This window comes from Anomaloglossus baeobatrachus (assembly GCF_048569485.1).
Source record: "Anomaloglossus baeobatrachus isolate aAnoBae1 chromosome 9 unlocalized genomic scaffold, aAnoBae1.hap1 SUPER_9_unloc_1, whole genome shotgun sequence".
Taxonomy (NCBI): domain Eukaryota; kingdom Metazoa; phylum Chordata; class Amphibia; order Anura; family Aromobatidae; genus Anomaloglossus; species Anomaloglossus baeobatrachus.
In genome coordinates this window covers 975,582-998,987 of record NW_027441819.1, presented here as the reverse complement: position 1 = coordinate 998,987, position 23,406 = coordinate 975,582, and the positions used below count along the sequence as shown (strand labels likewise).

At 54.8% G+C, this 23,406-nt stretch overlaps 1 protein-coding gene and 1 long non-coding RNA gene across 2 annotated transcripts; one reads left to right on the top strand and one right to left on the bottom strand.

Moving 5' to 3' along the window:
- Positions 1 to 25: 25 nt before the first annotated feature.
- On the top strand, positions 26 to 865 carry LOC142259449 (uncharacterized). The gene is made up of 2 exons (XR_012727942.1): positions 26 to 96; positions 487 to 865. It is a non-coding gene; the product is annotated as an uncharacterized LOC142259449 (long non-coding RNA).
- Positions 866 to 2,526: 1,661 nt separating this feature from the next.
- STOM (stomatin) lies at positions 2,527 to 23,041 on the bottom strand. The gene is made up of 7 exons (XM_075331848.1): positions 22,935 to 23,041; positions 6,845 to 6,948; positions 6,423 to 6,495; positions 6,019 to 6,101; positions 4,278 to 4,481; positions 4,051 to 4,185; positions 2,527 to 2,976 (listed from the first exon to the last, which is right to left on the bottom strand). Exons 1-7 carry the CDS (start codon positions 22,990 to 22,992, stop codon positions 2,782 to 2,784), a joined length of 852 nt encoding a protein of 283 aa, XP_075187963.1. The 5' UTR covers positions 22,993 to 23,041; the 3' UTR covers positions 2,527 to 2,781.
- Between the last annotated feature and the right edge of the window lie 365 nt (positions 23,042 to 23,406).

Sequence of the window (23,406 nt, the reverse complement as noted above, 5' to 3'; positions counted from 1 at the left end):
TCTGTTCATTCACCTCCTGCTTCTACTGTTTTCAGGTCTTTGTCTGGATCGGAAACGAAGCTCAAGAGGAAGAAAAGAAAGAAGCGCAGGCATCAGGTAAGAAGCGAGCGTCTGCAGAACGTTGCTCTGTCGCACTCTGTATTTGGCTCCCCAGAGCGTTGCTGCGGGGTGCTCTGTACTCGGATCCTGCAGAGCGTTTCTCCGGGACGCTCTCTGCACTCGGATCCGCAGAGCGTTGCTTCAGGATGCCCTATTTATATGGATCCGCAGAGCATTGCTCCAGGGCGCTCTCTACAGCTGAGGGTTTCATAATCCGCGGGTGTGACACAGACCTCTCCGCTCTGGAGCCTCTGCAGTGACACATTGTGACGAGCCCTCAGCTGCGAGATGAGACTTGAGGGGTCAGGCCCGTCTGCGTCAGTAATGGGGGGCTGCTTACATAATACGGGGGCCGTTATCTCACCTGCAGCCTCTTCTGTTTTTTAGCCTCTAAATACATTGAGACGGATCCGTCCAGCAGAGGACCCCAGGACCCCCGTGGCCGTCATCAAGCAGGGGTTCGAGCCCCCCACCTTCACTGGCTGGTTCCTGGGCTGGGACACAGACTTCTGGGCGGTGGACCCCTGGAGAAGGCGCTGGCGGAGCTGAACATGTGATCTGGACACGTGCCGCCACCGGTGTGCCTTCACTGCCAAGACCCCCGACCCACCCCCCCACTAGAGACTGAGACCCCGGTCCCCCACCCCTCACCAGTGACTCTGAGACCCCTGATCCCCCCCCACCTGCTGCGCTGCCACCAAACATTTATTACAGGAGGGATTTTGAGTATTTAACAGCAATAAATCTTCAACTGGATCCAGCGAAATGTTCTGTGTTGTGAATATCATCAGAGATGGTGCTGTTCCCGGAGTGTTTCTTGGCTCCCTCTGGTGGCTAGTGCTGGTAGTGAGTCTTGACTCTGCATCTGTCGCTCAGACAGGTGTTGGAGATGATTGCTGTTTCAGGAAGCCTATGGAGTCCAGCCTGGGGGGGATATAGGAAGGCAGTCTCTGTCTAACCTTTGCCGGTGATGATTGTTTCTGCTTCATGTGAAGATGTCCTGAATTTTGTCCTCCAGTCTTTAGGCTTTTGCCTTTCCCTGTAGGTTTTGTTTTGCCTTTTTGCGCCTTTTTGGATATTCCAGGAATGATTTCTGCAATGATGGTTTTATTTTTTTGTTTTTGTTTTTTTTTGTTCCTTTGCATCAGTTTTGTTCCCATGTCATCCTGAGTCTGCAGCAATGTCTGAAAGTATTTTGCTCTCATGGTTGGGGCTGAATTTGCACTGAAGGGAGTTTCTGCTTAATCTATCTTTCCCTGGACCTGTGTTTGAGAATATTCCCTTTTTGTTTCTTGCTGGTAAATAAATGCTCTTCCTGAACTATTGTTGGAGGGCGATTTTATTGCCAGAAAGAAAGGGAGTTTTTAACTCCGTTTGATCAGGATTTGTATTTTTGTATCTCCGTGGTTTTTGTAGTTATGATCTCTTCTATTGTATTTACTTTTTCTATTTAAATGTCCCGATATAGTGGGAGGAAGATCGTGTGATCTTTTAGGGAATTTTTGATTATCAGGTGTTGGTATTATTCAGGGTTATTACTGGCTGCAACCAGAAATCTATCCTATACTTTTGTATCTAGCTAGCAGGGCCTCACTTTGCTTATTTCTATATCTACCATCGGTGTGTTGGGTTTTTTTTTTTCCTACATCACTGTCGTTATATGTTGGGGGCTTTTAACTTTCCTTTCGGGGTCCTCTGAGGCAAGTAAGGATTCCTCATTTCATCTTTGAGGTTAGTTAGTTCTCCGGAGGGTGACGAGTTGTCTAGGTTTTTTAGGAACACTACACCGCTACTTCTAATTGTTTGTGTAGTTAGTGGATTGCAACCAGCTCAGTTTCCAACTACTCTGTATTATCACTAGAGTTGAGCGGACTTCTAATAATCCGGGTCCGGCGGATCCGTTGTGGGTTGGAAAAGAAGTCCGGATCCAATCCGGACCAATGTATGTGAATGGGAAGCGGATCCGGGACGAGAGAGAGAGAGATCCCGGATCCGGATCGTGCAGCCGAATTCCCGCGACCGGGTCGGACCCGGATCGGACGCTGAAACCACGCGGATTCGGATTTTTACAGTTCGGATCCGCTCAACACTAATTATCACCAACTTTTTTATGGGATTTTTGCAAGCAATTTTGCGGTCTCCTGACCATAACAGGTCTGTCTGTAGAGTCCAGAATTCCCCAATACCCCAATACTGAAACTGCTGCCCTGGCTCCATTCACTTCAAGAGCTGTGCTCATAACAAGACACCATGTAATAGCAGAATAGTGACTGCAGCACTGAAGGTGACTGGAGGATAAGACACATTGTACCAGTAGAATAGTGAGTGCAGCTTTGGAGGTGACTGGAGGATAAGACACATTGTAACAGAATGAGTGCAGCTCTGGAGGTGACGAGTAGAACATACGGTTTTCACAGCTTCCGGCCATATGTTGAAATCTCCATTTATTAGATACAATATATAAAATACAACAATCAGTGACGCGATTCACAGAATATAAGCAGCTGAGGGGGGGTAGGCGGGTCGGTGCTGATCATGTGGGGTCTACAGTGGAGGTTCCCTGGAAATAAGTGCACCCTGCCGCTGAGCATCATGGGACGTCCAGCACAGCGGGGTCACGTGACCGGCTACATTGTATAGGATTAATTTTCGTTGCGGCGACCATCGGTCTTCGCTGACGCGTTACTTGCGGCCGGACATGATTCCCTGCAGCATATCGATGGGGAGAGGGAAGACTATGGTGGAGTTCTTCTCCGCAGCGATGGTGGTCAGCGTCTGAAGGTAACGTAACTGCAAAGCCGCCGGGGACTCTGTGATCACTATGGAGGCTTCTTTCAGGGCCCGAGACGCATTCATTTCACCTTCTGCGGCGATTACCTGTGGAGAGACGTGTATTATAGGGTTAATACACGGCCAAACCCAGAGGTCAAAGAGTGCTATATATAAGCAGAGAGCGCCTCCTAGTGGTGGCTGCAGACAGAATCTTATGTATCTCTCTATACAAGGAGCTCCCCCTAGTGGTGGCTGCAGACAGGATCTTATGTATCTCTGTATACAGGGAGCTCCCCCTAGTGGTGACTGCAGACAGGACCTTATGTATCTCTGTATACAGGGAGCTCCCCCTAGTGGTGGCTGCAGACAGGACCATATCATGTATCTCTGTATACAGGGAGCTCCCCCTAGTGGTGGCTGCAGACAGGATCTTATGTATCTCTGTATACAGGGAGCTCCCCCTAGTGGTGGCTGTAGACAGGATCTTATCATGTATCTCTGTATACAGGGAGCTCCCCCTAGTGGTGGCTGCAGACAGGATCTTATCATGTATCTCTGTATACAGGGAGCTCCCCCTAGTGGTGGCTGTAGACAGGATCTTATCATGTATCTCTGTATACAGGGAGCTCCCCCTAGTGGTGGCTCCAGTGGGATGAGGTCTTTAGCTCCTGCTCCCCCAATCTTGCCTGTATACAGTGAGTATATAGCCCTGTGCCGGATTGTGACTGGCGTGTGAACGCTGCGTGTTGGACGGCTTCTGCGTTCTCAGGGTGCAGCTATCACACATTGCCCGGGGTGGGGGAAGGGTTAATCTGCAGGGACAGATCTTGCTTGTTTTCAGGCTGCGTGTGGAGCCAGATCTGCTCAACGTCCGGGAGCTGCTGTCCCTACTGATTCCGCAGCTTCCCAGTAAGGACTGGTATGTACTGGGACAATGCCCGAAGCTGGAAATAACCGGCGGGTCATGTGATGGGCGGGGGAGGGGATACTCTGGGGGATCTGCCCTGTATGATGTGTGGCTAGGGGGATATTGGGCGATGAAATGATGGGAATAGTTGTCTGCTGGTGAGGGTGATGTGCCCGGATGAATGTGGAGATACTTTTTCTCCAGCAGCTCGCATAGTTCAGAAGACACTGGAAACAATCGCCTGAAATCCTCTGTGCTGCTGTAGCTTGTACCTTGGCCCTGGCTTCGCGTGCAGCCTCCGCTTCTGCCGCCATCGCCCTCTGCAGCTGCACCGGTAACTTCACGTCTTTGATCTCCACACGCTCCACCTTGATGCCCCAGTCGTCTGTGGCGCTGTCCAGTGTGGACTGCAGGGAGAGACTGTGTCAGCCGTGGTGGTTGTTGTGGGTGGCCAAGCGCACGCGGCAGCAATGGTGGTGGGTAGCCGAGCGCCCCCTACCTGCATGTTGTGTGCGATCTCCTCCCGGTCGGACAGTATCTGGGACAGGTTCTTGGTTCCTAGCACGTTCCTCAGGGTGGTCTGTGCCAGGAGGCGAGTGGCAGAGTCGGCATTGGTGATATTTGCCACGGCCAGGGTGGCATTCTGGACCCGGTAGTACACCACGCCGTCCACACTGACCGTCACCGAGTCTTTAGTGAGGATCTGAGAAAACAAAGGAGAAATTAAAAACCCCATCCTCCGCAGCCCACTCTGCTCCATCACTGTCCGGTGTGGGACCCCCACCCTGCCTGCTTCTCCATGTGTGTGCTAGGGGTCTAATACCACCCTGGGGAGGGGCACACAATTTAGGAGAAAACCCACTATTAACATTGCAGCATTGTGTCCAGTCCAGTGTGGTGGCACCGTGGTGACCGGCAGGTGGTCGCTGCCAGTGAGGGCCGTGCTGGGAGCCGGGACTTCATATAGAACCTTATGCGTGGTCATTGATCCTCGGTGCATCCGCATCATAGAGTGCAGTGACGGCCGGGTGAGCACCAGAGCAGCCCAGGACGGTCAGGTCAGCCGCAGGAGGGCTGGGTCAGCACCAGAGCAGCACAGGACAGTCGGGTCAGCCGGGGAGCCCACATCTTGGCTTTCCTCTATCTGCAGTGATTGTGTTTGCTGTCAGGGGCGCTGGGCGAGGGCTGCTTTGTTACGGGGTAAATTGACATCATTTTGGGGAACATACAATGTTTCGATCATTTTTAGGGTAATAGGTAGACGACAAAACAAAGGTCCCGCATTTCATTTTTTGTGTTTCTGGCATTTACGGTTGTGATTCATTCGTTATAGTCCGGACTCTGACGGATACTCCATGCCAGTTTGGGTTATTTCTCATTTCTATTGAGGGAGAAAGGACCGGATTTATATAAAATAAGATATTTGAGTTCCATTATTTTTATTATCCCCTCCCCCACCACAAATACAGGAATAAAATCCAGCCGCACTCGTCACTTCTGCCCGTTATTATTATTCGCTTTTGATATTTAAAAAAACAATTCAGCCGGAGCTCGGACTGCGGGAAAACAAAGTGTTTGTGATTTACCCGATGGGTGTGAGCAGAATGTGCTGCAGATAACGTGACCCACAGCCTCGCGAACACCACCGATCAGCCGGGGCCAAAACCAGCAGAGCGATGATCACTGGCAGGGTCACCGGGGCTCGAATATCCAGGCTATATGGGAGGACGGGCACTCCATCCGCCAAAACACCAAAATACCTTGTCCTGACCCCACAACAGAGCCCCCCCCCCCCACTGCCCTCCGGCCCTTCACCCTCCAGTCAGGCACCCTGCAGCCCAGACCCCTTCTATTCTCTGTAGCGCTTCACCCTCCTGCCCAGAACCCTACAGCCTTCAAGCCCAGCCCTCTCTAGCCCAGCCCCCTCCTACCCTGCAGCCCAGCCCCCTGCGGCTCCCTATAGTCCGGCACCCTGCGGCCCCCTCTAACCCGGCCCCCTTCTGCCCCATGGTCCGGCACCCTCCTGCCCCACGACCCCCTCCTGCCCCAAGGTCCAGCCCCCTGCAGCCCGGCACCCTCCTGCCCCACGGTTCCCTCAAGCCTGCCACCCTCCTGCCCCATAGTCCCCTCCTGCCACGTGGTCCGGTCCCCTCTATCCCGGCACAATCCTGCCCCATGGTCCAGCCCCTTACTGCCCCGTGGTCCCCTCCTGCCCCGCGGCCTCTTGCTGACTTTCTTACCTCTTGGGGTGGGATGTCGAAGGAGATGGTCCTCATATCCACCTTGATGAAGCTGTCAGTGCAGGGCAAGACGAAGAAGAGACCTGCGGAGGAGTCACGGTGGGTGATGTCAGTGAGGGCAGGGTTACAGTGGGGTGGCTGTTACGGTGACGCATGCTCGGCGCAGTGCTGCTCGGTGTCATCCACGGCGCTCTGGTTGGGGTCGTGTGATTATTTCCACGCTCTAGCGGATTTCATCTCTGCTTACATGGAGTGCGTCTCCCATCATCGTGAGCAATGAAAAGTTACTAACAGGTGAACACCCGTCCTGATCCACTGTAACAAATATGCAGCTGTCTCACAGTCACAGCCTGTTTACATGGGACTGCAGCGGCCGGTGCACAGAACATTACACAGAACCTGACCTGGTCCCTTGGCTCCTCCTCGCAGGATGCGGCCCAGTCTGAAGATGATCGCCCGCTCGTATTCCTTCACGATCTGAAATCAGAGGAGTGATGTCAGCGGCAGGGAGCGTGGCAAGATGATGGGGGGATGGGGGTGATGGGGACTAGGAGTGACGGTGATGGGGAGCTGGAGGGTGACAGGTGAAGGGAAGAAGGGGGCGACAGGGGACCAGGAGTGACGGGGGCCCGGGGAAGACAGGGGACCAGGAGCGACGGGGGCGACAGGGGAAGACAGGGGACCAGGAGCGATGGGGGCCCGGGGGTGACAGGGGACCAGGAGCAACGGGGGTCCGAGGGTGACAGGGGACCAGGAGCGACGGGGGCCCGGGGGTGACCGGGACCAGAAGCGACGGGGGCCCGGGGGTGACGTGTCTCTGATTTACCTTTATACACATCCATACTGATATGGGAAATGTGAGAATGGTGAAGAAGAAGGACACGATCACCAGGATCCACCCGCAGCAGCCGAGTCCGGGGTCCGGATCTCCTACAGGAGGGCAGAGGATCAGTGATGTCACTGCCACCTCGCAGAATTTACACACAGCAGCCAATCGGTGATAGCCAACAGGAACCATTGTAACAAACGATCAGGCCACATCCCCACTTGTGACCCCCCCCCTTCCCCCGACTGCGAAGATGACTCCTCTCACATGACTCTTGACCACGGCACCGATCACTGGAGACTGAGTGGCTGCATGAAGGGACTGGGGCCAGTGTCACTCACCTGACACCCCCCCCCCCCATGATGTACAATGAATGTATCACTGCAGGAAGTCACATGACCCCCCCAATGATGTATATCACTAAAGGAAGTCACCTGACGCTCGGCTCACGCTCGCAGCAGAGGACGCTCGGCTCACGCTCGCAGCAGAGGACGCTCGGCTCACGCTCGCAGCAGAGGACGCTCGGCTCACTCTCGCAGCAGAGGACGCTCGGCTCACGCTCGCAGCAGAGGACGCTCGGCTCACGCTCGCAGCAGAGGACGCTCGGCTCACGCTCGTGTGCCACCCCAGCAGCAGTCGAACTGCTCAGATCCGGGGTTGCTGTGGCTTGAGGGTCTCCGGACCCGGGGGCTTGCGGCCACTTCAAATGTAAGGGGATATTTACAGGGGATGAATGTTCGTGACGCCACCTGCGGGTTGCGGTAATGGGAGTACCGCTGCTGCTGAAGGGAGTACCGGGGCAGATGGCGTGGGGGCAGCCAGGTGTCAGTCCCTCTGCAGGTAGGGAAGGCCCTGGATGGTGGGGGGAAAGCAGGGTTGGTGGTTGGATGGCACGGCCTTGGGAAAGCAGGGTGCAGGGGTCAGATTACTCACTGCGGTAGTCGTAATGGTGGATCAGGTGGGACAAGCAGACACGCATACAGATGGTAAACCAAAGTCTCTAGGCACCGCAGTCTCTACGGGGGGAGCCCGTCCAGGTCCCGCTCCCACCGGTGTCACTTGGTAAGTCCGGAGCCCTGCCTCCGTGCACAAATTGATTGACCGTTGTGGCCCCTTGGCCTGAAGCTTTCGGGGCCCCGCTACCCGTGTGTACGGCAGCTGTGCTCTTGGTGACTGGCACATGAGATTTTTATGGGTTGTGTATTTTGAAGAACTCTATCCCCCGTGTTGTGTTGGTGCCTTCAATCTCTGAGCTCTTGGGGAAAGTTCATAAAGAGACCATCCTCCAGAGGTTAATTATCAAGGCGCCTGAAGCTCTTCCCTGATCTAGGGTCCTGTACCCCGCCGTGCTTGGTACCGGTAAGGTAGGTGGGCTTTCTGGCGCCAACAGTCCTCCTAGACTGCGTCTGTTATACTCCTGTCCAGTGTTCCTGATACCGGTCCCCGACTCCTGTGTTCCCGGACCACCGTCTGCGACCCAACCTGTCGCCTCCCTGGGAGCTACAACTCCCCAGCTCCTCACTCTCTGAGGGCTAAGGCCGGTTTCACACATCCGGCTTTTTGCCGGTTTGCCGGATCCGGCGCTCTCCCATACAGTGACTACAGTACAGTGACAGCGCAACAAGCGCCGGTCACATGCTGTCATGTGACCGGCGCATGTGACCCGGAAGTTACAGCGTTGTCACTGTACTGTATTGTCTGTACGGGAGAGCGCCGGATCCGGCAAACCGGCGAAAAGCCGGATGTGTGAAACCGGCCTCACACTCTTCTCTCTCGTGTCCCCTCCCACCAGTCTGCCTGACCCCTAGGTGGGCGGTCGTGGTGTGTCTGTACAGGTGTGAGGTGTGGTTGGGATTTGTAGTGCAGATGTTAGTGACACTGTTAATGGGAACCTGGAACCATGGGGGGGTAGGCCCTGCACCCTGGAGTAGAGGATGCAGTTCCCTGTTACACCCTGATACAGTCATGGGCGCTACACTCGCAGCAGACGACGCCTGGTCATGCTTGCAGCAGAGGAGGCTCGGCTCACACTCACAGCAGAGGACCCTCGGCTCACGCTCGCAGCAGAGGACACCCGGTCATGCTCTCAGCAGAGGATGCCCAACTCACACTCGCAGCAGAGGATGCCCGGCTCATGTTCTCAGCAGAGGACACCCGGCTAACACTCGCAGCAGAGGACACCCGGTCATGCTCTCAGCAGAGGATGCCCAACTCACACTCGCAGCAGAGGACGCCCGGCTCATGTTCTCAGCAGAGGACACCCGGCTAACACTCGCAGCAGAGGACGCCCAGCTCACGCTCGCAGCAGTGGACACCTGGTCATACTCTCAGAAGAGGACCCTCGGCTCACGCTCGCAGCAGTGGACACCTGGTCATACTCTCAGAAGAGGACCCTCGGCTCACGCTCGCAGCAGTGGACACCTGGTCATACTCTCAGAAGAGGACCCTCGGCTCACGCTCGCAGCAGACGACCCTCGGCTCACGCTCGCAGCAGTGGACACCTGGTCATACTCTCAGAAGAGGACCCTCGGCTCACGCTCGCAGCAGACGACCCTCGGCTCATGCTCGCAGCAGAGGACCCTTGGCTCGCGCTCGCAGCAGAGGACCCTCGGCTCACACTCGCAGCAGAGGACACCTGGTCATGCTCTCAGCAGAGGACACCTGGTCATGCTCTCAGCAGAGGACCCTCGGCTCACGCTCGCAGCAGAGGACCCTCGGCTCGCGCTCGCAGCAGAGGACACCTTGTCATGCTCTCAGCAGAGGACCCTCGGCTCACACTCGCAGCAGAGGACCCTCGGCTCACACTCGCAGCAGAGGACCCTCGGCTCACACTCGCAGCAGAGGACCCTCGGCTCACACTCGCAGCAGAGGACACCTGGTCATGCTCTCAGCAGAGGACACCTGGTCATGCTCTCAGCAGAGGACCCTCGGCTCACGCTCGCAGCAGAGGACCCTCGGCTCGCGCTCGCAGCAGAGGACACCTTGTCATGCTCTCAGCAGAGGACCCTCGGCTCACACTCGCAGCAGAGGACCCTCGGCTCACACTCGCAGCAGAGGACCCTCGGCTCACACTCGCAGCAGAGGACACCTGGTCATGCTCTCAGCAGAGGACACCTGGTCATGCTCTCAGCAGAGGACCCTCGGCTCACGCTCGCAGCAGAGGACCCTCGGCTCGCGCTCGCAGCAGAGGACACCTTGTCATGCTCTCAGCAGAGGACCCTCGGCTCACGCTCGCAGCAGAGGACCCTCTGCTCACACTCGCAGCAGAGGACACCTGGTCATGCTCTCAGCAGAGGACACCTGGTCATGCTCTCAGCAGACGACCCTCAGCTCACGCTCGCAGCAGAGGACCCTCGGCTCGCGCTCGCAGCAGAGAACACCTTGTCATGCTCTCAGCAGAGGACCCTCGGCTCACACTCGCAGCAGAGGACCCTCGGCTCACACTCGTAGCAGAGGACCCTCGGCTCACACTCGCAGCAGAGGACCCTCGGCTCACACTCGCAGCAGAGGACCCTCGGCTCACACTCGCAGCAGAGGACCCTCGGCTCACACTCGCAGCAGAGGACCCTCGGCTCACACTCGCAGCAGAGGACCCTCGGCTCACACTCGCAGCAGAGGACACCTGGTCATGCTCTCAGCAGAGGACACCTGGTCATGCTCTCAGCAGAGGACCCTCGGCTCACACTCGCAGCAGAGGACGCATGGTCATGCTCTCAGCAGAGGACACCCGGCTCATGCTCATAGCAGAGGACACCTGGTCATGCTCTCAGCAGAGGACGCCTGGCTCACATTCGCAGCAGAGGACTCCCGGTCATGCTCTCAGCAGAGGACACCCGGTCATGCTCTCAGCAGAGGACCCTCGGCTCACGCTCGCAGCAGAGGACCCTCGGCTCACGCTCGCAGCAGAGGACCCTCGGCTCACGCTCGCAGCAGAGGACCCTCGGCTCACGCTCGCAGCAGAGGACCCTCAGCTCACGCTCGCAGCAGAGGACCCTCGGCTCACGCTTGCAGCAGAGGACCCTCGGCTCACACTCGAGGACCCTCGGCTCACACTCCCAGCAGAGGACCCTCGGCTCACACTCCCAGCAGAGGACCCTCGGCTCACACTCCCAGCAGAGGACACCTGGTCATGCTCTCAGCAGAGGACCCTCGGCTCACACTCGCAGCAGAAGACGCATGGTCATGCTCTCAGCAGAGGACACCCGGCTCATGCTCTCAGCAGAGGACGCCCAGCTCATGCTCTCAGCAGAGGACCCTCGTCTCACACTCGCAGCAGAGGACCCTCGGCTCACACTTGCAGCAGAGGACCCTCGGCTCATGCTCGCAGCAGAGGACACCTGGTCATGCTCTCAGCAGAGGACACCTGGTCATGCTCTCAGCAGAGGACACCTGGTTATGCTCTCAGCAGTGGTCACCTGGTCATGCTCTCAGCAGAGGACACCTGGTCATGCTCTCAGCAGAGGACACCTGGTCATGCTCTCAGCAGAGGACACCTGGTCATGCTCTCAGCAGTGGTCACCTGGTAATGCTCTCAGCAGAGGACACCTGGTCATGCTCTCAGCAGTGGTCACCTGGTCATGCTCTCAGCAGAGGACACCTGGTCATGCTCTCAGCAGAGGACACCTGGTCATGCTCTCAGCAGAGGACACCTGGTCATGCTCTCAGCAGAGGACACCTGGTCATGCTCTCAGCAGAGGACACCTGGTCATGCTCTCAGCAGTGGACACCTGGTCATGCTCTCAGCAGAGGACACCTGGTCATGCTCTCAGCAGAGGACACCTGGTCATGCTCTCAGCAGAGGACACCTGGTCATGCTCTCAGCAGTCTGAGCAAAGTGTCCTCATCTTATCGCATATGATTCCATACGCTCATCTGACCGCAGCCTAATACACACAACACTCAGGGTGCGGCAGAGATAATGGCTGTTTATTCTTGGTAACGGTGAGAAGCGGAGGCGGTGACCGCAGAACATGAACCACTGATGGCTGACGTCACCTTGTCAGGTGTGGAGATTAGGATTGTAGGGGGGAATACCCCCCCTTCCCGCTGTAAATAACATCACCCCCCGAAATAATAAGATCACTCCCCTATTGTAAATGATAAGACACTACCCCCCGCAGCCTTCGGATTTTAGTGGGCAGCATCCGCCATGTTCCTGCGCCTTGTGCAACACGACAGGATGTGGTAATTGCTGCAATCTGCGGAAACTCTGACCCCGGGAAGGAAAAATGACAGGAATGTCCCGATGTCATCACAATAACAGAAGTGTGACCCCGTGCCACAGACTGTGCATAAACCTGCTGCACCGTATCCCCCTCCACCTGCACAGATCATCTAATACCGTACAATGGCACCGTATCCCCCTCCACCTGCGCAAATCATATATTACCATACAATGGCACCGTATCCCCCTCCACCTGCACAGATCATATATTACCATACAATGGCACCGTATCCCCCTCCACCTGCGCAGATCATCTAATACCGTACAATGGCACCATATCCCTCTCCACCTGCGCAGATCATATAATACCGTACAATGGCACCGTATCCCCCTCCACCTACGCAGATCATATATTACCATACAATGACACCGTATCCCCCTTCACCTACGCAAATCATATATTACCACACAATGGCACCGTATCCCCCTCCACCTGCGCAGATCATATATTACCATACAATGGCACCGTATCCCCCTCCACCTACGCAAATCATATATTACCATACAATGGCACCGTATCCCCCTCCACCTGCGCAGATCATATATTACCATACAATGGCACCGTATCCCTCTCCACCTGCGCAGATCATCTAATACCGTACAATGGCACCATATCCCCCTCCACCTGCACATGTGACGCCCTGGCCTATCAGGTCACAGGGTATTGTGCAATCTGCCCTTCTGCATGATATCCACCTCCTCCTTGGTTACAGGTCCCTGACCTTTTGTGTTGCTAAGAACAAGCTAATCAAAACCCTAGGAACACTCGGCACCACACCCACCAGACACACCAGTGGACGGCCTGAAGGGAATAGGGTCACCCACTTGGGGGGTTGGTGAGGGGAGGTCAGGAGTGTCAGGAGACAGACAGTTAGTTGTGAAGAGACTCTCGAGAGGAGAGGTCAGGAGCTGGGCTCCTTGAGACTACTAGGTGGCAGACGTTGGTCTGGGCCTGGTAGGAGCTGAACACCGGTCGCAGGGGATCGTGACAAGGGGCACGGACTGTCGAGGAGGACACCCGGCGGCCTTGTCATATCACCGGGCAGGGGCCGGGGCACGATGGGGTACGTAGACCCTAGGCCAGGAAGTAGCTTCAGGCGTCCTAGTAATTTACCCGAAGACGGAGCCTTCAAGATCCGTTCTCCACCCGCTCCAAAATCGGGGTACTAGCGAGACGAGGGGGATAGGACTTTCCCAATACATAGTCCAGAAAATCCCAAGCATGAACCCTGAGAGCAAGCTCATCCAGTTAGCCATACTGGGGAGCGGGACCCGTTTAGTTCTATGCTAAAAGGGACCAACTACAGAAAAGAGGTGCCAAGGTCAAGGTCACAGGCTAACAAGCAACACCAACGGGCACGGGATCCAGGCGTGCTCCCTCCCTGCTGCAGCGGCATCAAGAACTTTGGTTTACCACGGTTGTCAGCGTTATTGAACTGAGTACGTAATTAACCCTTGCCGGCCCGACAGCACCTCCCGGACACCATCACCGAGTCCCGGGGCATCCTCCCTAACCGTAGAGGGGTTAAACACCTGGCTGCCCGCACCATCGCCACCGGCTACTCCCAATTGCAGCGGTGGTACTCCATCTTACCAAGCACCACCGGTGGCGTCATGAACCTTCCACACCTTCCCCTGTAAATACCCCCCTTTATTCCGGGTGGTCGCGCGACCCCTCGAGCCACCGCGGAGCTGAGCGGCAGGCTGCCGACGCGGGGGCGACACATTTTGGAAACTTTGGCGTCACGAACAGAATCACATTTTCACTCTTCATATAGCTATTGGATTTTTCAAGTCAGTATTCACACAGCAGTTTCTGCTATTCCATGTATTCCCCTTCCATAGTCACTGGTGTGCATACCTTATCTCCCCATAGTGATGTTTTTTTAGGTTTTTTGCACCCAGTTCAGACTTAGAATGGTGTTCCAAACGTTATTCGTTATTGTTAGTAGTTTTTCGTTTGTGAACCCTCCCCACCACACCTATTGCCAATCCATACAATACGCATAAATAGCCTGGGTCTCAGCTTCCCATACACGGTAAGTTTTTTAACTGCATGAGAGGACACACACAAGCTAGGGACCCCAACGTAGAGAAATACTTTGGCGTAGTGTTGGGGCTCTATTGCATTGATCAATTCAGTAGCTAAATTTCTCTTGATTTATATGTTCATGGCAGTAATGCAGATTCCATTTTTCACATTTTCACTCTTACATATAGCTATTGGATTTTTCAAGTCAGTATTCACACAGCAGTTTCTGCTATTCCATGTATTCCCCTTACATAGTCACTGGTGTGCATACCTTATCTCCCCATACGAACAGAATCCGAGCAGGACCCACTTACCTGGGTGCCGTGCGCCTTAGAGCCGAAAACCGCACGTCAAGATTCTTTTTCCCACCAGTTCTGCCATCTTTTCGGGCCAAAACTCCGTATTCCCCATGAAAGAGAGCGAAGCGGAAGCCCCGACCTTCGTCCTGTGTGTGAGACCGGAACCGGAAGTTCCCAGAGGGCCACAGCGCGTGAAGGAGTGCTGAGTGAAAACTGAGGGGGCGTGCCGGAATGTAACTACAGCGGAAGTGAAGCAAGGACGCCAGGACTCTGCTATAACGTTCCTGGACGGCGCAGAGGCAAGATGGCGGAGCGGGACTGGTCACCGGAACGTGCTGTTCCATGGACCGCGACATGGATGGACATGGAGGAAGAGACAGATCAGCTGTGCAGGAGAATGCGGACGCAGTTCCTGTTCATCCTAAACCACTGGAGGGAAGAGATGAGGAGCCTGGCGATGGAGGTGCGAGCCCGTGAGATTGAGAGGGTGAAGAGAGGGTAAGCGGTTACCCAGTCCTTATTGATTGCCCAAATCCAGCCATAGCGGCTGAGGGATCCGGACCGCCCCCCGCTCGTGGTGAGCATTCCACCGTCACCTACCCCGTCCTCGGCGGACGCCGAGCTGCCCACACCAACCCCGACAGAGGAACCTTCGGTGCCTTTAAACAAAGCTCCAGCTGCAGAAACCACGATGCTGTCCCTCATCACTGTCATGACAGCGGTCATCCGGACCCCGGCCAGACCGGACCCGGCCGCATCACCGGGCCCGTCCTCAGAGACGGAGCACCCGGGTCCTGCAACCCCGGCTGCGGAGCAGTCGGTCTTCCCATCTACAGATGCGGAAGTGGAGCCTAAAGATCCACCGGTTCCACTGCCGCGCGGCATCCTGACGGCTGTTGGGGCCGCAAGGGTCCACAATAAATCAGAGCCAGCTAGGGAGCTGAGGGCGGACGCTGACAACCCCTACTGGGAACGACATCACCAACAGTTACAAGCCGAGATCACCACGCGAAACCGGCGACAGCGGGAGCTTGCCACTCGCAACAGAGCGGAAAAGGAGCAGGTGAGGAGCACTGCTTCACGAGTAAGAGGGCCACGGTGTCGTGGTCTCGTGGATCAGTTTGACCCCGAGCAAGGGTGGGGTTTCATCCGAGAAGCAGGCCTCACAGCTGGGGTGTTTGTGTCCCAGCGGGACGTAGCACCGCACATCCCCTGGGGGCACCCCGAGCACAACCTCCAACCCGAAGAAATGGTTACCTATACCCGGCGTTGCGGACAGCGGGGCTGGTATGCCCTGGAGGTGACCAAGCATGCGATGCCTGAGGAAGAGTTTGTGCCGGCGTCGGTAGTACATAGTCGCAAGGAAGCGTGGCTACGGGACCCGGTAATCTGAAAAATGTTAAAAATGCCAGTAGTTTAACAACGCCATAGAAATGTTAGGTATTGGTGTTTTCGTTTATTCTTTTCCATATTTTATTATTTTTCATATAGAAATGCTAGTCAATGAGTGCCTAATTAACCAGTTTTAATGAACGGAGTAAAAATAAGCAGATTTGCTAGAAGATTGCAAAAATGTATACGCCCAGTACATGGACTCCGTTAACTTTCATATTTAGTAAACATGGACCACGGTCACAGGACTTGCGTGACCAACACAAACTTGTGTATTGTATATAGTTGCACCTCCTGTGCCCACCAGAGTCGTCTAAAACAACGCCCGGGACCTTAACCTGATCATGGACCCACCATAGGTTTGCAGGGGTTCAGTTTGTTTGGCTGGCGGGTTAACGGGATCCGGGACATTGGGACTGGACTGTCGTGGGTAGAGGCTGCAACGGAGAAGGTTGAGTCTCCGCTACCATTGAAACCGGTAGCGTCCCACCGTTGAGGAGATGAACTCTTTAAAGATTTAGTAACGTTTAAGAAAAGTGCCTCCACTGCGTGTGAAAAAAAACCCAAAACCTCTGGTGTCCTGTAGCTCGGGGTCGAGCTACGTTTAAGCAAGGGGGAAGGTGACGCCCTCGCCTATCAGGTCGTCACAGGGTATTGTGCAATCTGCCCTTCTGTATGATATTTACCTCCTCCTTGGTTACAGGTCCCTCACCTTTGGTGTTGCTAAGAACAAGCTAATCAAATCCCTAGGAACACATTGCACCACACCCACCAGACACACCAATGGACAGCCTGAAGGGAATAGGGTCGCCCACTTGGGAGGTTGGTAAGAGGAGGTCAGGAGTGTCAGGAGACAGACAGTTAGTTGTGTGGTGACTCTCAAGAGGAGAGGTCACAAGGGAGTTGTGAAGTGACTCTCGAGAGGAGAGGTCAGGAGCTGGGCTCCTTGAGACTACTAGGTGGCAGACGTTGTTCTGGGCCTGGTAGGAGCTGGACCCCGATCACAGGGGATCGTGACAAGGGGCACAGACTGTCGAGGAGGACAGCCGGTGGCCTTGTGCCATCACCGGGCAGGGGCCAGGGCACGACGGGGCATGTGGACCCTAGGCCAGGAAGTAGCTTCAGGCATCCTGGTAATTTACCCGACAAAGACGGAGCCTTCAACATCCGTCCCCACCCGCTCCAAAATCGGAGTACTAGCGCAACGAGGGGGATAGGACTTTCCCAATACATAGTCCAGAAAATACCAAGCGTGAACCCTGAGAGCAAGCTCACCCAGTTAGCCATACTGGGGAGCGGGACCCGTTTAGTTCAATGCTAAAAGGGACCAACTACAGAAAAGAGGTGCCAAGGTCAAGGTCACAGGCTAACAAGCAACACCAACGAGCACGAGATCCAGGCGTGCTCCCTCCCTGCTGCAGTGGCATCAAGAACTTTGGTTTACCACGGTTGTCAGCGTCAGCGTTATTGGACTGAGTGAGTACGCAATTAACCCTTACCGGCCCGACAGCACCTCCCCGACACCATCACCGAGTCCCGGGGCATCCCCCTACCCGTGGAGGGGTTAAACACCTGGCTGCCCACACCATCGCGACCGGGTACACTCAATTGCAGCGGTGGTACTCCATCTTACTACGCACCACGGGTGGCGTCACGAACCTTCCACACCTTCCCCTGTAAATACCCCCCTTTATTCCGGGTGGTCGCGCGACCCCGACCCCTCGAGCCACCGCGGATCCGGATCCGAGCAGTAGTGGAAGGCTGCCGACGCGGGGGGCGACACACACAGATCATATAATACCGTACAATAGCACCGTATCCCCCTCCACCTGCGCAGATCATATAATACCGTACAATGGCACCGTATCCCCCTCCACCTGCATTCCTTATTTATGTAGGTGATGTGTGGGAATTGGACCAGTTAAAGGGGTCAGGATCTCTGGAGTCACCGGCTGAGTAATGGTTCTCGGAGGACCCCTTTAATCTCTTCCTGCGCTCCCCTTCTAGTCTGAGGTCCTAGAAAGCAGATGTGAGCGGCGGCAGCAGCGACCTCCCCGGAGACCAGCGGACTCACCTCCCCGGAGACCAGCGGACTCACCTCCCCGGAGACTTCATTGTTGACTGGAATAAACAGACAGGATCTGGGGAATAGCGAGTGCGGGAAAAGCGAGAGAACAACATGGCCGCGAGGATCCATCACCAGCAACCAGCAGCATCCCACACAGCCGCTGACCCCAACAACCCTCCTACAGCTACAGACCCCAACAACCCCCCGTACGGCTACAGACCCCGACAACCCCCCGTACGGCTACAGACCCCGACAACCCCCCGTACGGCTACAGACCCCGACAACCCCCCATACGGCTACAGACCCCGACAACCCCCCGTACGGCTACAGACCCCGACAACCCACCACGGCTACAGACCCCGACAACCCCCGTAAGGCTGCAGACCCCAACAACCCCCGTACGGCTACAGACCCCAGCAACCCCCCTACAGCCGCTGATCCCCACACCCCCCCTACAGCCGCTGACCCCAACAACCCCCTTACAGCGGCTGACCCCAACAACCCCCCACGGCTACAGAGCCCAACTACCCCCCTACGGGTACAGAACCTAACTACCCCCCTACGGCTACAGAGCCCAACTACCCCTCCTACGGCTACAGACCCCAACAACCCCCACTACGGCTACAGACCCCAACAACCCCCCCTACGGCTACAGACCACAACAACACCTCGTACGCAGACCCCAACAACCCCCCCTACGGCTACAGACCCCAACAACCTCCCTACAGCCACTGATCCCAACAACCCCCCCTACAGCTACAGACCCCAACAACCCTTGTACAGCTAAAGACCCCAACAACCCCCTACAGTTCCTGATCCCACCACAGCCTTCCCACCCCACAGCTATCAGGCCCCGCGCCCCCAGTGCTATTGTCTCAGGAGTCTGGATACAGGGTTGGGTTTGGGGGGCTCTGGTTTATCCCTCCTAAATGCTAAATGGTACATTCGACCATTTTTGGGGAGAAGAAGGGGACGGGGAAATGACAGCCGAGGGCCCGGATCCTCCCGTCTTCCTCTAGTAGTGACCATGGGCCGGAGGTCACCCCCCTCTACTGCTCCTCCTGTCAGTCTGCATCCAGAAGGGGCCACATTACACCCCCTGACAGGCACACGCCCCCCTCCCCCACTGCTGCCATGGTGGTATGTGTCAACTGTCTGCCAGTGACAAGACGCTATGGTTACATGATTGCAACCCGGGGAAACCACTGTGACAACACCGCAGCTCTGCGAGGAAACAATCCCTTCCCTGTGTCACAGCAACCGCGTCCATCAGAGAGAATGGGAGGAGTAGTCCTGAGTCAATAATAAGAATTGTATCTCTATAGCACCGACAAATTCAGCAGCGTAGTACACATCAGAGGGGACGGGGACCATGCTGATAAAGAGGCCATCACAGAGGTCACCGGAGGAGAGGGGGGCACACAGGGGGCAGGCACAGGAGAGGAGGGGGACACAGAGCTAAAAATAAAGCACCATCAGCATAATAAATAGGGATCTTCATATGAAGCCGCAGGAGCCGTTTCTGAGTAATGAATGTGCAGGAGGTGGAGGAGACCGATGACAGGATTAAGGGGGAACAGCGGACAGTTAAATTAGCAAAGTGATAGGCCGGTCTAAAGAGGTGTTCATAGAGCACGCCTAATAATATGGGGGCTCAGTATTAGTCATATCATCTGGGGTAGTGCATTCCAGAAAACTGGTGCAGCACGAGAGACATCCTGGGGACGGAAGCGGGAGGTTCAGCGTATAGAGGATGATAGTCTTTTAGCACGTTCAGAGCTGTGGAGAAGATGGGTAGAGTGGTAGAGAGAGATGAGGAGGAGATGTCAGATGATGCAGAACTGTGGAGAGGACGGGTAGTATGGTAGACAGAGATGAGGGAGAGATGTAGGAAGGTGCAGAACTGTGAAGAGGACGGGTAGGATGGTAGACAGAGATGAGGAAGAGATGTAGGGCGGTGCAGAACTGTGAAGAGGACGGGTAGGATGGTAGACAGAGATGGGGAAGAGATGTAGGGCGATGCAGAACTGTGGAGAGGACGGGTAGGATGGTAGACAGAGATGAGGGAGAAATGTAGGGCGGTGCAGAACTGTGAAGAGGACGGGTAGGATGGTAGACAGAGATGAGGAAGAGATGTAGGGCGGTGCAGAACTGTGAAGAGGACGGGTAGTATGGTAGACAGAGATGAGGAAGAGATGTAGGGCGATGCAGAACTGTGGAGAGGACGGGTAGTATGGTAGACAGAGATGAGGGAGAGATGTAGGGCGGTGCAGAACTGTGAAGAGGACGGGTAGGATGGTAGACAGATGAGGAGGAGATGTAGGGCAGTGCAGAACTGTGGAGAGGACAGGTAGGATGGTAGACAGATGCGGAGGAGATGTTGGAAGGTTCAGCACTGTGGAGAGGACAGGTAGAATGGTAGATAGAGATGAGGAGGAGATATGGGGGTGGGGAAGAACTGTGTAGAGGTTTGTAGGTGATATACAGAGATTAGGAGAGCATGTAGGGCATTGCAGAATGGTGTAGAGGATGGGTAGAGTGGTAGATAGAGGAAGAGGAGATATAGGGTAGTGCTGAACTGTGGAGAGGACAGGTAGGGTGGTAGACAGAGATAAGGAGAGGATGTATGCTGGTGTAGAGGACGGGTAGGATGGTAGACAAAGGAGGGGGAGATGTAGGGCGGTGCAGAACTGTGGAGAGCTTTCTGGGTAAGAGAGATAAGCTTATATTGTATTGTGTAGAGGATGGGTAACTAGTGCAATGACTGGAACAAGGTGGAGGCATCGGTGTAACATCTGGACAGAAATACAGTCCTGGCTGATGCATTCAGATGAATTGAAGGCTAGAACGTTTGGTTAGAGGACGACCGATCAGAAGAGTTGTCGTAATCCAGATGAGAATAAATAAGCGAAAGGAAGAGATTTTGTATTTTCAAAGGTGAGAAAAGGTTGGATTCTGGAGCGGTCCATATAGATAGAATAGGATTAGTATCAGTAATCCTGTGCTGATTAGAGGTTGCAGTGTTTTCCACGTGTCCGGGGAGGGAGGACGGGTCGTAATATGTTCTATATCATCACGTTATCCACACGGATCCAGCACCGGATTGTACTTAGCAGCAGGGTGTGACCCATCCTCTATTCCATTAGCAGGATAGCTGAAGCTTCCATCATGCTCTCACCACCACTAAGAGGAAATGCTGACCACGGCCAGAAGAACCCCATACACACTGGATGAAAGTTCTCCAGACTTTTCTGCAGGACCAGTTGTGATACACATCCTATCATGGGGTTTTCACAGGAGATAAGCTGCTGCCAGAGGAGTCACGAGGGAGGAGGAAAGTGACCACAGAGTCTAGAGGGAGGAGGAAAAGGTGACGAAAGAATCCAGAGGGAAGAGGTAGAGAAGGAAGGTGACCAAAGAATCCAGAGGGAGGAGGAAGAGCAGGAAGGTGACCAGAGTCCAGAGGGAGGAAGAAAAGGAGGAAGGTGACCAAAGAGTCCAGATGAAGGTAGATGAAAGTGACCAAAAAGAGTCCATATGGAGAAGGAAGGTGACACAGAGTCCAGAGGGAAAAGGAAGAAGGTGACCACAGAGTCCAGGAGGAGGAGGAATTGTAAGAGGAGGAAGGTGACCAGAGTCCAGAGAGAAGAGGAGAGTCCAGAGGAAGGAAGAGGAGGTGGAAAGTGACCACAGAGTCCAGAGGGAGCAGGAGAAAGGAGAACAAAGAACCCAGAGGGAGGAGAAAGAGGAAGAGAAGGAAGGTGACCAGAGTCCAGAGGGAGGACGTAAAGGAGGAACGTGACCAAAGAGTCCAGAGGAAGGAAGAGGAGGAGGAAAGTGATCAAAGAGTCCAGATGAAGGTAGGTGAAGGTGACCAAAGAGCTCATATGGAGAAGGAAGGTGACAGTCCAGAGGGAGGAGGAGGAGGAAAATGACCAAAGACCTCAGAGGGGGGAGGAGCAGAAGGAAGGTGACCAAAAAGTCCAGAGGGAGGAGGAGAAAGGTGACCAAAGAGTCCAGAGGGAGGAGGAAGAAGAAAAAGGTGACCAAAGAGAGAGGTGGGAGAGAAAAATGTGCCTGACGAGTTGAGAGGGAGGAGAAGAAAGGTGTCCAAAGTGTCCAGAGTGAGGAGCAGGAGGAGAAGAAACATTCCCAAACAGTAAAGATGAGAGGAAGAAGAGGAAGGTGACCAAAGACTCCAGAGGGAGGAGGAGGAGAAGGATAGAGGAGGAGTCAGGATCGGCAATGTCAGGGCCTCTGACCTGCCCCTCAAGAGCAAAGCTCACATAAGCCATGGCCAACAAACTCAGGTCACACCCCTAATGGAAAATAAAAAAAAGAGTATGGTGGGGTTCAGGGATCCCCAAACTCAGGATTCTGATACCCCACAAATTCCTCACCGACTGAGAGAACTACAACCACCAGCATGTAACAAAATATAGCAAAACCAACAGAGCAACAATGTAACAAAAATGAGAACTCCAAATCCAGTGATGTCAGTCATCCAAAACTAATAAGTATTAGCGCCCCTATACGCGTCACTGATGGCAGTGACTAGAGCTCCGCATCCCTGACATAAAGCGCAGCCAGAGGGGGTTAGAAGGGGAACAACACATGAATGTGCCCCAACACAATATGCCCCCGCAACACATGTATGTGACCGCAACTCAGGAGGGTGCCCCCAACACAATATGCCCCCGAAAAAAAAGGAATATGGGGCCCCCAACATATGTATATGGGGCCCCCAATAAATGTATATGGGGCCCTCAACAAATGTATATGGGGCCCTCAACAAATGTATATGGGGCCCCAACACAATACTCCCCCTCAACACATGTATATGGGGCCCTCAACACATGTATATGGGGCCCCAACACAATATGCCCCCTCAACACATGTATATGGGGCCCCCAACACATAAATGTGCGCCCCAAAACAAGAATTTACCCACTCGACACATTTATGTGCCCCCAGACAAGAATGTTCACCCAACATAATGTGTCCCCAACAAGAGTGTGCCCCCAGCACAATGTGCCCCCCGCAGTCCTGTGTGCTCAGTGGTCGCAGCTTCTTACTCAGGTTTCCGCTGTTGTCCAGGATCCTGCGCGGCTTCTGCTCTTCGCTGTCAGCCATGGAGCGAGATCTGGAGGAGAAGAAGTGAGAAGCTTCTGCCGGAGCCGCCTGTAAACCCTGCACAGACCCCACCCCAGATCCACCTCCTCCCGAGACACAGCCCAGACACAGGAGACAGTGCAAACAGCAACAAGTGAGGACAGAGTAACGGAAGAGCAGCAGTGACCAGCCCTGTGATCAGATCTGTGACCTGTCTCCCTCCACATGATGGTGAGGAGCAGCAGTGACCAGCCCTGTGATCAGATCTGTGACCTGTCCTCCTCCATATGATAGTGAGGAGCAGCAGTGACCAGCCCTGCGATCAGATCTGTGACCTGTCCTCCTCCATATGATAGTGAGGAGCAGCAGTGACCAGCCCTGCGATCAGATCTGTGACCTGTCCTCCTCCATATGATAGTGAGGAGCAGCAGTGAC